Here is a 13,497-nt window from a genome sequence, read left to right on the forward strand (position 1 = left end):
AGGAGAAAGAGCAGAACACTTGCTTCCACCCAGAAACCAAGAAGCCCCAGCTGACCCGCCTTCGCCATGCCCTTGACTCAAGAGGCCATGGAACACACCTGACTGCCCAGCCAGTCAGGAGCCCCATTAGCAACCAAGGTCAGTTGGTCTGTGCGTGGGGCCAGTGAAAGTCAAGTTTTTAAAAACGGCAGTATCCAAGCGGAAGCTAACCAGTACACAGAGTGTGGGACCACAGGAACTGTCTTACGTGCTGGGCAGCAGCTGCCACACTCCACAGCAGACACTGCCAGTCACCCTCCCAGGGGTCTCGCTTTCCCTGCCACTGCAGTCTCTCACCTTGCATGCTTCGTAATCCTTCCGGATATAGTGCAGATGAATCAACCAGTTCTGCTTCTCCAAAATAGGAAACTCTGGAGCTGGACAACAGATTTTGACAAAACAAATGACAGTTATTCTTGGGTTTTCTTCCTAGCATTGTCTTCACATCTGAATTGACCACACACATACTACAATATATTAAATCCTTCATGCTGCTAGGAACGTACTATAGCACATCCAAAACAGAACATTAAACTGAGAATATGTATCCTACTATTTTACCCCATATATGTGCTTGAGCTCCTGCCACTTATAATGTCAGTTTCTCAAATGATAATTTGATTTAAATAACATAACATTTCTTCAGGCTAACTCTGTGGTACAACAGGCTAAGCAGCTGCCCCATGCAGGCACTAGTTCAAGTCCGAGCTGCTCCACTTCTGATCCAACTCCTTTCTAATATGCCTGGGAAAACAGTGTAAGACAGCCCCAAACTGTGAATCATCAGATGGAAGATCTTTCTGTCTCTCCTCCTCTCTGTTATATCTGACTTTCCAATAAAAATAAAATAAATTTTTAAAATCCTACAATAAAAGACAAAATTTTGGGCCCAACACAATAGCCTAGTGGTTAAAGGCCTCACCTTGGATGCACTGGGATCCATGCGGGCACTGGTTCTAATCCTGGCTGCTCCACTTCCCATCTAGCTCTCTGCTTGTGGCCTGAGAAAGCAGTCAAGGATGGTCCAAAACTCTGGGACCCTGCACCCGCCTGAGGGACATGGAAGAAGCTCCTGGCTTCAGACTGGTTCAGCTCCAGCCATTCAGCCACTTGGGGAGTGGACCAGTGGACAGATCTTTCCTCTCTGTCTCTCCTCTTTGTAAGTCTGTCTTTCCAATAAAAGTAAATGAATCTTAAAATTTTCTTTCAGTAAGAAATAAAAGACAAGCTTTTTGAAAATGAAAAAAAAAATGCCAAAATGTCCTCAAGAACCCAGAGACTCACGAAATGGGACACTGGGAGTTAGAGGGAAGCCACTACCAAATCCAAGTGCTATCACACTCCTGAAGGTACGTGTCTAAAAGCTGAAAGAGCAGTTGTGGCACAGTGGGTGAAGCCAGTTTGGGACACCCACATTTCCTATGAGAATGTCTGGCTCCAGTTCTGGCAATTCCACTTCCAACCCTGCTTCCTTCTAATGCAGTTCTGGGAGGCAGCAGGTGAGGGCCCACGTGGCTCAACCCTGCCTCCCACATGGCAACTGTGAATGATGTAGCAGGCTCCTGGCTTCAGCCACTGCACGTACGGGGGGGAGTCAACCAGCAGATGGATGCATAAGTTGTTTTAATCTTGTTGTCTTCCACTGGAAACTAAAAGAACTTTCGTTTCACCAAAGACCTGAGAGATCACTTCACTGTCCCATAATCATAGCATTACCAAATGAGTGAATTTTAAAAATGTATAATTTCTAATTTATTCCTTCAACTTCAAAAATGTATAATTTTCTCATCTGTAAAATCAAGTCTCAGGGCCCGGCAGCGTGGCCTAGAGGCTAAAGTCCTCGCCTTGAACGCGCCGGGATCCCATATGGGCGCTGGTTCTAATCCCAGCAGCTCCACTTCCCATCCAGCTCCTGCTTGTGGCCTGGGAAAGCAGTCGAGGATGGCCCAAAGCTTTGGGACCCTGCACCCGCGTGGGAGACCTGGAAGAGGTTCCTGGTCCTGGCATCGGATCGGCGCATACCGGCCCGTTGCGGCTCACAAGGGGAGTGAAACATCGGATGGAAGATCTTCCTCTCTGTCTCTCCTCCTCTCTGTATATCCGGCTTTCCAATAATAATAATAAAATCTTTAAAAAAAAATCAAATCTCATTATTCCAACCAATATTTACTAACTGCCTAACAGTGTCAGGCACTGAAAATCCAGAAGCAACCAAAACCGACCCCAAATTCAAGGGGCTCACAAGAATTGGGGCAGACAGCAAAGATGGGGAGGAAAGTGCTCACAGAATGAGAAGATGATAATAAAACAAAGCAAGGAAGGCAGAACGAGCACTGGGTAGGACATTATCGTTGGAAGGGGAGGCAACAACATACTCATTTTCAGAGAGTTAAAATGACCAGGTGACTTACGACAGAAGTCCAAATAGTGTCCAGTTGGGGAATTGTTTTTCTGTCTCTCTGTCTCTTTCTTTAATAATACCATAAAAGAATGGATAAAAATAGTGCCTGGTACACAGTAAACCCTACAGAAGTTTTGGCTTTTGTTGCTGTTACATTTTACTTATTCTCAAAACTGAGAGAATTCTGGATAACTTGGAAATCCCTACATGTACAAATTCTGAATTTACAGTTATAATTTTACCTTTAAATGTGTGTACTGAATCTCGTATATTCCACACCATTGCTCATTCCAACTCCCTGCTATAAACCAGGTCCTCACTCTCCTTTGCAAGTATTATGAGATGACCTTCTGGAATGTCCTCAAAAACTTAACAACAGAGCACAGCTCCCCCTGTTCTACGACGAAAACAGAGGACACCTTGCCTGCTATGTCACCACAGAGATCAGGTGGCCAGCCACTGAGCTGAAGGCCAGGCCTCAAACCTCCACAGGCACCTGCTAAGGTGGAAGGCTGGCAGCCCAGCAACAGCACTCCTTGCCCCATTCTACTCTTCTGTGACATCCTCACGCCTCCTCCCACTTGATGTATTTTAGACAATTCCTGGCCTGAATACACAGGTCACCTCAAGGGCTCTTCTCCTACTATTGATCCAGGTGCTAAGTTCTCCCAGGAAGGGTATATGCAGACCTGATATTACTGACTCTGATTCATGTTATGGCTGCATCCCAGCTATAGCAGAGCTAAAGAAAATAGCTGTAGTTGGGCCCGGCACCGTGCCCTAGTGGCTAAAGTCCTCGCCTTGAAAGCCCCGGGATCCCATATGGGCGCCGGTTCTAATCCCGGCAGCTCCACTTCCCATCCAGCTCCCTGCTTGTGGCCTGGGAAAGCAGTCCAGGACGGCCCGGGAAAGCAGTCCAGGACGGCTCAATGCTTTGGGACCCTGCACCTGTGTGGGAGACCTGGAAGAGGTTCCTGGTTCCCGGCATCGGATCGGCGCGCACCGGCCCGTTGTGGCTCACTTGGGGAGTGAGTCATCGGATGGAAGATTTTCCTCTCTGTCTCTCCTCCTCTCTGTATATCCGGCTTTCCAATAATAATAAGTCTTTAAAAAAAAAAAAAAGAAGGAAAATAGCTGTAGTTGCGATTCTTAGGCACATATTTGCCTTAGACACCCAAGGCATTTTTAAGAATGCTGCAAACAAGTCCTTCCCTGGTAAAGGACCTCTTCCAGTTCTCCCAGGTCAGCACTAAGAGCTCAACTCGGGCCCCAGCCTTCTGTGGAACTCAAATGGTTTAACTTTACTAGTCCTCCTCTAGTCCCTCTGATTTTCACTGGGAAAATATGAAAAATAAATATGGTCATTCAATAATCGTTCATTTCCTCATGCCAAATAGAAATTGTAACATTTTTACTTCAAAATATATCTGGGCCATCAGAAAATGTGACAAATGTCGAATGTAAACCTAGAACAGTCTAATCACTAACACTTGAACTCTGTAGCTATCAGACTCCAACAAGGAAACAGGGTGAGACCACTGCAGGATTTAACAAAAGGGACTGAGACGGGAGAATGGAAGAGGCGAGAATCTGCAGGAACAGCTCAGAGAGGACTCTGAGCACTGACATCATTCAGGGACACAGGAAGGACGGGAACTGCTACCAGCAGCCAGGGCTGCAGCCACCAGCAGGCAGCTGCTGCTGAGCAGAGGCCCAGAGCAGGGCAGGCTGGCTCCTCCTTCCTCCCACCTGCTAACCCAGCCAGAAGCAGCTAGGAAGTAGCCTTGGGAGGAAACGGGGCTGTCGACAGCCAGGGCCTCACAACAGCAAGACCATAAGAGGAGGTGAGGATAGGCCTGGGGGAGAAACAGTCCAGCAGCAACGGAACACTGTCACCATGTAGGAATGTAAACAGTAGAGAACTGATACAGGGGTGAAGAGGGCTGATTCAAAGAGATTCACTACAAGTTGCCTTCTAATTTCATTATTAAACTGCTGTTGTACCTAAACAAGTCTTTACAAAAAGAAACGGGGTGGGGGCGTTGCGTAGGCTGGCTCAATAGCCTAGAGGCTAAATCCTCGCGCGGCATGCACTGGGGATCCCATATGGGCACCAGTTCGGGTCCCAGTTGCTCCACTTCCCATCCAGCTCCCTGCTTATGGCCTGGGAAAGCAGTGGAGAACGGCCCAAAGCTTTAGGAACCTGCACCACGTGGGAGGCCTGGATGAGGCTCCAGGCTTCTGGCTTCACACAGGCACATCTCCAGCCATTGCAGTTACTTGGGGAGTGAATCACTGAATGAAAGATCTTCCTCTCTGTCTCTCCACTTCTCTATATATCTGATTTTGTAATAAAAATGGATAAATCTTTTTTTTTCAGGAACCTGTATTTATTAAAAATATGGAACGCTTCACGAATTTGCGTGTCATCCTTGCGCAGGGGCCATGCTAGTCTTCTCTGTATCGTTCCAATTTTGGTATATGTGCTGCCAAAGCAAGCACAAAAATGGATAAATCTTTAAAATATTGTATATATATTTCTATTCTGAAAAAAAATTTGTTAAATATTTTTCTTTCTAAAAAAAGTATTTATTTTTATTGCAAAGTCAGCTATACAGAGAGGAGGAGAGACAGAGAGAAAGATCTTCCATCTGATGATTCACTCCCCAAGCAGCCACAACAGCTGGAGCTGAGCCAATCCGAACCCAGGAACCTCTTCCAGGTCTCCCACGCGGGTGCAGGGTCCCAAAGCTTTGGGTCGTCCTCAGCTGCTTTCCCAGGCCACAAGCAGGGAGCTGGATGGGAAGTGGAGCCACCAGGGTTAGAACCGGCGCCCTTATGGGATCCCGGGGAGTTCCAGGCGAGGATTTAACCACTATGCTATCACACCAGGCCCATTAAATATTCTTCTAAAAGGCATAACTCCAAACAACTTGGTCATACTTTCCGAGAGTGACAGAAATATCCTATTTTGGCAAAATCAAATTCAAGGACTCAAAGCAAATAGTAAGGATAAAGAGCCTGACAGCTACAGTTTATATATACAGACAAGGACCAAATACAAGACCACGGGCCAGCCATACCCCTTTTGATTCAGCCTTAATTTCCTTACCTAAAAATAACTAATTAACACATGCCATGATGGCTCAACTGGCTAACCCTCTACCTCCAAGTGCCAGTTTCCCATGGGGTGCCTGTTCATGTCCCGGATACTCCACTTCCTATCTAGCTACATGTTTATTTTTTTAATATATATATTTTTATTTTGAATTTTTGAATTATATGGTACTCTTTTGTATAGACTGGGATTGCCCCCCAAATTCCCACCCTAAGACCGTTTTCCCCGTTTTACTACAATGGTATAGTCCTTCATAAGGAATCATACTTCTATCAGTCTCTTATTTAAGTGTACCCTGACATTGCTGGACTGTCTGACATCGTCTGTACCCAGTTGAGCCATCATGGCATGTGTTAATTAGTTTCATTGGGAATCCATCTTTCACCCAGAAGCAGGGATGCATGTTGCATTATACCCTGACATCTGGATATGGTAGACCCAGTACTCATAATTATACATTTCCATAATTGAGAAGCCATGAAACAAGGTCAACAACCGATATGAGTTAGAACAACAGCCTCAACGACAACAACAAATTACGGCACCATGAAAAAAGGCGCGACCGAGTAACCAACACATGGGTGACAAAAATAAAATACAAAAATCTCTTGGGAAAAACGATGCCACCATGTAATCCATGAGCCAACAATGAGTTCGACAAGATAAAAAAAAAAGTATTTGGAATAAATAAAACTGAAAAAAAATCAAGACACATATTGCAGCAAAACAAAGAAACAAACAAAAAAACAGTATGGATCGGATTATTGAAGTTACACATTCCACGTTGGTTTTCTTATATAAGAGAGAACATCGGGTACTTATTCCTTTGTGACTGACTCATTTCACTGAGCATAATGCTCTCTAGTTGGGACCACCTAGTTGTAAATAGTATAAGCTCATTCTTCTTAAAAGTTGATTAATATTCCATAGAGTAAATGTACCACAGCTTCTTTAACCACTCTTCTTTGGACACACATCTGGATTGTGTCCGTGTCTTTGCTATTGTGGATTGTTCTGACGCACATATAGGATCACATATCCCTTCCCCATATGCAGATTTCATTTCTACTGGGTATATTCCTAGGAGCAGGATAGCTGGGTCATATGGCAGATTTATTTGCAATTCTCCAAGCACTCTCCATATTGATTTGCACAGTGGTTGTACTAGCCTACACTCCCACCAGCAGTGAAGGAGAGGTGCCTTTCTCCCCACATCCACGACAGCAGGTGTTGTCAGTGGAGTTCTGAATGTAGGCCAGTTTCACTGGAGTTAGGTGGTACCTCAACGTGGTTTTCATTTGTATCTCTCTGATGGCTAGGGAGCCTGAACATCTTTTCCTGTCTGTTAGCGATTTGAAGCTGTTCTTTTGAAAAATATCCATTCATTTCCTTTGCCCATTTTGTTACAGGGTTTGTTTTATTTTGTTTTGTTTTGTTTTGTTTTTTTCTGCCCCTGGGTTTCTGAAGCTCTTTGTAAATCCTTGATATTAGTCCCCAGTCACTGGCGTAGTGTGCAAGAATTTTCTCCCATTCTGTTGGTTGCTTCTTTTTGTTAATTGTTTCCTTTGCTGTACAGAAGCTTTTTAGTTTGATGTAGTCCCATTTGTTCATTTTGGATTTGATTGTATTTGCTTTTGGTGTCTTTTCTAACAAGTTTTTCCCTGTTCCTATATCTTGGAGTGTGTTTCCTATGTTTTCCTTTAGTAGTTGGATGGTTTCTGGGTATAGATTTAGGTCATTAATCCATTTAGAGCTAATTTTCATATAAAGTGACAGGTGTGGGTCTCGCTTGTTTATTTTGCAAGCTGCTATCCAGTTGTCCCAACAGCATTTGTTGAAGAGACCAGGATTTTTGCCTGGATTGTTTTCAGTTTTCTTGTCAAAGATTAGTTGACTGTACATGTGTGGGCTCCCTTCTGGTGTTTCTATTCTGTTCCACTGATCTTCTTCTCTGTTTCTGTACCAGTACCAGACTGTTTTGATAACCACTGCTCTGTAGTTATGTCTTAAGGTCTGGAATTGTGATTTCTCCAGCTTGATTTCTATTTCTCAGGATAGCTTTGGCTATTCGTGGTCTTTTGCGACTCCAAATGAACTTTTGTATCATCTTTTCTATTTCTCAAAAGAATGTTGTTGGGATTTTGATTGGGATTGTGTTGAATCTGTATATTGCTTTTGGTAATATGGTCATTTTGATAATGTTAATTCTGCCAATCCAGAAACATGGTATAGTTCTCCATTTTTCAAGGTCTTCTTCTATTTCCTTTCCTAATGTTTTGTAGTTTTCATCATAGAGGTCTTCCATATATTTAGGTAGCTTAATTCCTAGGTATTTGGGATTCCTCTCCTCTATTTTAAAGGGGACTGTACTTACAATTTTTTTCTTATCCATGGAATTATTTGTGTACACTAGTGCCATCAACTTGTGTTCATTAATTTTGTATCCTGCTACCCTGCCAAAGTCTCTTATGAGTTCCAACAGTCTCTTGACTGAGTTTTGGTTCTCCTATGTAGAGAATCATGTCGTCTGCAAATAGAGATAACTTCATTTCCTCTTTTCAAATTTGGATTCCTTTAATTCCTTTTTCTTGCCCAGTAGCTCTGGCAAGGACTTCCAATACTATATTGTAGAGTAGTGGTGACTGTGGACATCCCTGTCTAGTCCAGATTTTAGTGGGAAGGCTTCCAATCTTTGTCCATTTAATTTGATGCTGGCATTGGTTTTTCTTCATAAATTGCTTTGATTGTGTTGTAGAATGTTACTTCTGTGCCTATCTTGCTTAGATTTTTCAGCATGAAGTGGTGTTGGATTTTATCAAATACCTTCTCTGCATCTATTGAGAGGATCATATGTGTTTTTTTTTTTCAATTTGTTGATGTGATGTATCACATTTATTGATTTGCGGATGTTGAACCATCCCTGCATGCTTGAGATGAAACCCACCTGGTCTGGGTGAATGAACTGCCTAATGTGCTGTTGGATCCTGTTAGCTAATATTTTGTTGAGGATCTTTGCATCTATGTTCATCAAGGATATCAGTCTGTAGTTCTCTTTTTCTGTTGTTTCTCTATCTGGCTTTGGTATTAAGGTGATATCGGTTTCACAGAGTTTGGAAGGATTGCCTCTTTTTCTGTTCTTTGGAAAAGGTTGTGCAGGATTGAGGTAAGCTTCTCTTGAAATGTTTGGTAGAATTTAGCAGTGAAGCCATCTGGTCCAGGACTTTTCTTGGTTGGGAGGGCTTTGATTACTGATTTAGTCTCCATGCATGTTACTGGTCTAGTTAGATTGTTAATTACTTCTTGATTCAATTTTGGTGGACTGTATGTGTCCAAGAATCTATTCATTTCTTCTAGGTCTTCTGATTTGTTCACATATAGTTGCTTGTAATAGTTCCTAATGATTCTTTGTATTTCCGAGGTATCTCTTGTTATATCTCCTTCCTCATTTCTGATGCTATTGATGTGCATTTCCTCCCTTCTTTTTTTAATTAGTTGGGCTAGTGGGGAATCTATTTTGTTGATTTTCTCAGAGAACCAGCTCTTTGATTCATTGATCTAGTGTATAATTCTCTTGGTCTCTATTTGGTTTATTTCCTCCCTTACTTTAAGATTTCTTTTTTCCTACTCGTCTTGGGATTGCTTTGCTGTCATTTTTCTATTCCTTCAACTGTAAGGTTAGCTGATTTACTTGATGCCTTTCTAATTTCTTAACGTAAACACTGATTGAGATGAACTTTCCTCTCAACACTGCCTTGATTGTGTCCCATAAGTTTTAATATGTTGTGTTGATGCCTTCATTTGTTTCAAGCAATTTTTTAATTTCCCCTTTGACTTTCTCTCTAACCCATTGCTCATTTAGTAACGTATTATTCAGTCTCCATGTGTTTGCAAGTCTTCTTGGGTGTTTCGACTTCTTGGTCTCTAACTTCACTCCATGATGGTCTGAGAACATTCATGGTATAATATCTATTTTTCTAAATTTGCTAAGGTTTGTTTTGTGGCCTATAACATGGTCAATTCTGGAGAAGCTTCCATGCACTGATGAAATACAAAGTGTATTCTCTGTAGGATGAAAGGTTCAATAGATATCAACTAAGTCTATATGCTCTAGAGTTTGGGTGAGGTCTGTTATTTCTTTGCTGAGTTTCTGGTTTTTTGATCTGTCCATTGATGTTAAAGAGGTATTAGGGTCACCCACTATGACTGTATTTGAGTCTATTTCTCCCTTTAAGTCCATTAATGTTTGTTTCACATAGCTAACTACCTTGGCATTTGGAGCATATATATTTATTGTGGTGATCTCATCTTGCTGAATGGATCCCTTGATGATTATATGGTATCTTTCTTCATCTCTTCTAATGTTTTTCACATCGATGTCTGTATCATCTGATATAAGAATGGCTACCCCTGCACATTTTTCCTTACCATTTGCTTGGAATATCTTTTCCATTCTTTCACTTTGTTTCTTCTGATCTTTGTTACTAAGATGTGTCTCCTCTAAGCAGCAGATATATGGGTTGAATTTTTTAATCCATTCCACTAATCTATGGCATTTGATTGATGAATTTACACCATTACATTCAATGTTAATATGGATAGGTGGCAATTTGGTTCTGTCATCTTAGTAATGTGTTGTTCTTTGGTTTTGTCTTCTGTTGGCCTTTTACCGGAATGTTCTCCACATATGGCTTTGGCTTTGGTAGCTGCTATTCCTTTTCTCTTTCACTAGAACATCTTTGAGTATTAGCTGTAGGGCCGGTTTAGAGGACATGAATTCTTGGAGTTTTTGTTTATTGTGGAAGAATTTAATTTCATTTTCAAAGACAAAGGAGAGCTTTGCAGGATACTTTCTTCTGGGCTGAAATTTTTCCCTTTTAAAGTCTGGAATATGGGCCCGGCGGCGTGGCCTAGCAGCTAAAGTCCTTGCCTTGAACGCCCCGAAATCCCATATGGGCGCCGGCTGCTCCACTTCCCATCCAGCTCCCTGCCTGTGGCCTGGGAAGGCAGTCAAGGATGGCCCAATGCTTTGGGACCCTGCACCTGTGTTCCTGGTTCCTGGCATCGGATCGGAGCAGCACCTGCCATTGCGGCTCACTTGGGGAATGAATCATCGGACGGAAGATCTTCCTTTCTGTCTCTCCTCCTCTCTGTATATCTGACTTTGTAATAGAATAAATAAATTTTAAAAAAAAATAAAGTCTGAAATACATCACTCCATTCTCTCCTAGCCTGCAGTGTTTCCTCTGAGAGGTCAGCTGTGACTGATTGGGGTTCCTCTATAGGTCACCTGATTTTGGTCACGTGCACATGTAAGAATTTTTTCCATTTGTTCAACTGAGGAGAGCGTGATTATCATGTGTCTTGGTGAAGGTCATTTTTTTTTTTAAAGATTCATTTATTTTATTACAGTCAGATATACACAGAGGAGGAGAGACAGAGAGGAAGATCTTCCGTCCGATGTTTCACTCCCCAAGTGAGCCGCAACAGCCGGTGCGCACCGATCCGATGCCAGGACCAGGAACCTCTTCCGGGTCTCTCACATGGGTGCAGGGTCCCAAAGCCTTGGGCCGCCCTCGACTGCCTTCCCAGGCCACAAGCAGGGAGCTGGATGGGAAGTGGAGCTGCCGGGATTAGAACCGGCGCCCATATGGGATCCCGGGGCTTTCAAGGCGAGGGCTTTAGCCGTTAGACCACGCTGCCAGGCCCGGTGAAGGTCACTTTTTGTCAACCCTGTTAGGAGTCCTATGCCCCGGGATGTTGTTTCCCAATTCTTTCTCTAGATTAGGGAAGTTTTCGTGTATTATTTCATTGATGAAACCTTATTTCATTGAAACCTTTAATCCCAGTTCCTCTTTCTGCATCTTCTGGAACTTCTATAATTCTTATGTTGGGCCTTTTAATTGTATCGTTTAATTCCTGGATACTTTTTTTAGCTTGGCCTAGCTCTGCTTCCAGTTTTTTGTTTCCCCCGATGACAGGAAATACCTTCCAATGCTGACATTCTTTCTTCTGCTTCATTCATTCTATTTTTTAGACTCTCCACAGTACTTTGAATTTGCTCCACTGTATAGGAAATGTCAGCTTTCATTTGATTCATTTCCTGTATATACAAATTCTTTAAATTCTTTGATCTCTTTTATTATGCGCTTCTCATGGTTCGTCAGAAGCTTTATAATAAGTTTTCTGAATTCTGTGTCCCCCATTTTTTCAATGACTTCCTCAGTTAACTCTAAGAGTGTTAGAGGCTTTTGTTCTTTAGCGGGGAGTCTTCGGTAACATTCATTGTGCCTTTGTCTCTTCTTTTAACTTTTGACATTGCAATCCTGTTTGGTGCATTTTTCTCCTTAGTGCAGTTTTCTAAGATGTATTACCTACAGATCTACAAGTCAGTTTTTATGTTCAATCAGTGTCCTAGGTTAGAAAGACGCCAACTGTCGCAGATAACTGGTTTACCAGTAGCACTGATCTTATATAAGCACACAAGATGGCGCCCAGTGGAGCACTGAGAGCCGGGGCTTTTAGCTTTCCCATCCAGGGACCACACAGATCCTGCAGCACGTGGAGCTGACGCTGTCCTCCCTGTGAGATCAGCCAGGTGTGACTAGCTGGAAACGTGCCCATTCAGTGGTTTGTTTTTTTTTTTTTTTTAAAGATTTATTCATTTTATTACAGCCAGATATACACAGAGGAGAGACAGAGAGGAAGATCTTCCGTCCGATGATTCACTCCCCAAGTGAGCCGCAACGGGCCGATGCGCGCCGATCCGAAGCCGGGAACCAGGAACCTCTTCCGGGTCTCCCACGCGGGTGCAGTGTCCCAATGCATTGGGCCGTCCTCAACTGCTTTCCCAGGCCACAAGCAGGGAGCTGGATGGGAAGTGGAGCTGCCGGGATTAGAACCGGCGCCCATATGGGATCCCGGGGCATTCAAGGCGAGGACTTTAGCCGCTAGGCCACGCCGCCGGGCCCGCCCATTCAGTGTTTGATCCCTGTACTGTTAGTTCCAACCCACCATCCATCAGCCCCACGGAGTGCGCAGCTCCCATTCCGTTCATTGCTGGGTCAAAGTATTTGGCAGGTTTGGTCAGTCCCAGCCTGTCTTCACCTCCCGAGATCCCCATGCGAACCCAAGCTCCCACCTGGCTGTCACAAGGGTTGATCTATGGCTGCCTCTGGATACCTGGTTGTCATTGGGGTCCACATCACAGCTCACCAGTGGCTGATGGGTTTTCTGTTCCCTGTAACACCACTCCGCCATGGTCGCCTCTTCCCTGTGTCCAGGAATTCTCCAGGTACCTCCTTGTTGACTTCCTGACCCATATCTTTTTCTGTAATCTGCTTTCTGTTCTTTACCCTGTCTAATAAATTTCCATCATCTCAAACATGTCTGCACCCTTTGCCTGGGCCATGTTGATTCTCTCCCAGCTCCATGTTTATGGTTTGGGAAAGCAGTGGAGAATGGTCCAAGACCTTGGGCCCCTGCACCCACATGGGAAACCTGGAGGAAGCTCCTGGCTCCTGGTTTCAGATCCACTCAGCTGTAGCTATTGCAGCAACCTGGAGAGTAAAATCGGTGTATGGAAGATATTTATCCCTTTCTCCCCTTCTCTCCGTAAAATCTGCCTTTCCAATAAAAATAAACAAATCTTAAAAAAAAAACACCAGCTAACTAGTCTAAAATAAATAAAAACATGGATGAATGTCTTTTCTGGTGAAGAAGAAATTCAGTTGTTTATTAACTAATGCCTGTCAAGTAGCAGGGACACACAGCCCATCAGACACAGGAGGACAACCAGTACAGCCAACTACAACCTAACCACAACCCCTAGGGGGTCGACAACAAGGCACAGCCAGCTGAGCCTCCCCCAGGAACTTTGGCACCCCATATGGGTGCCGATCCAGCTACCTGCTAATGGACCAGGAAAGCAGTGGAGGACAGT

At 43.6% G+C, this 13,497-nt stretch overlaps 1 protein-coding gene and 1 non-coding gene across 5 annotated transcripts in view; both read right to left on the bottom strand.

The window, feature by feature from the left end:
- Positions 1 to 13,497, bottom strand: part of BBS4 (Bardet-Biedl syndrome 4) — a 46,632-nt gene that overhangs the window by 22,334 nt on the left and 10,801 nt on the right. For 3 of the 4 annotated variants that reach the window (XM_012929669.2, XM_058665431.1, XM_058665432.1), the window contains exon 3: positions 337 to 416. In XM_012929669.2, coding sequence (XP_012785123.2) covers positions 337 to 416 — 80 coding nt within the window. Of the gene's footprint in view, positions 1 to 336; positions 417 to 2,682; positions 2,833 to 13,497 lie in introns of all 4 variants that reach the window. The other variant, XM_058665430.1, reaches the window with a different exon arrangement.
- On the bottom strand, positions 4,836 to 4,942 carry LOC118759262 (U6 spliceosomal RNA). Its single transcript, XR_004996066.2, has one exon. It is a non-coding gene; the product is annotated as a U6 spliceosomal RNA (small nuclear RNA).

This window comes from Ochotona princeps, chromosome 6, assembly GCF_030435755.1.
Source record: "Ochotona princeps isolate mOchPri1 chromosome 6, mOchPri1.hap1, whole genome shotgun sequence".
Lineage (NCBI taxonomy): Eukaryota > Metazoa > Chordata > Mammalia > Lagomorpha > Ochotonidae > Ochotona > Ochotona princeps.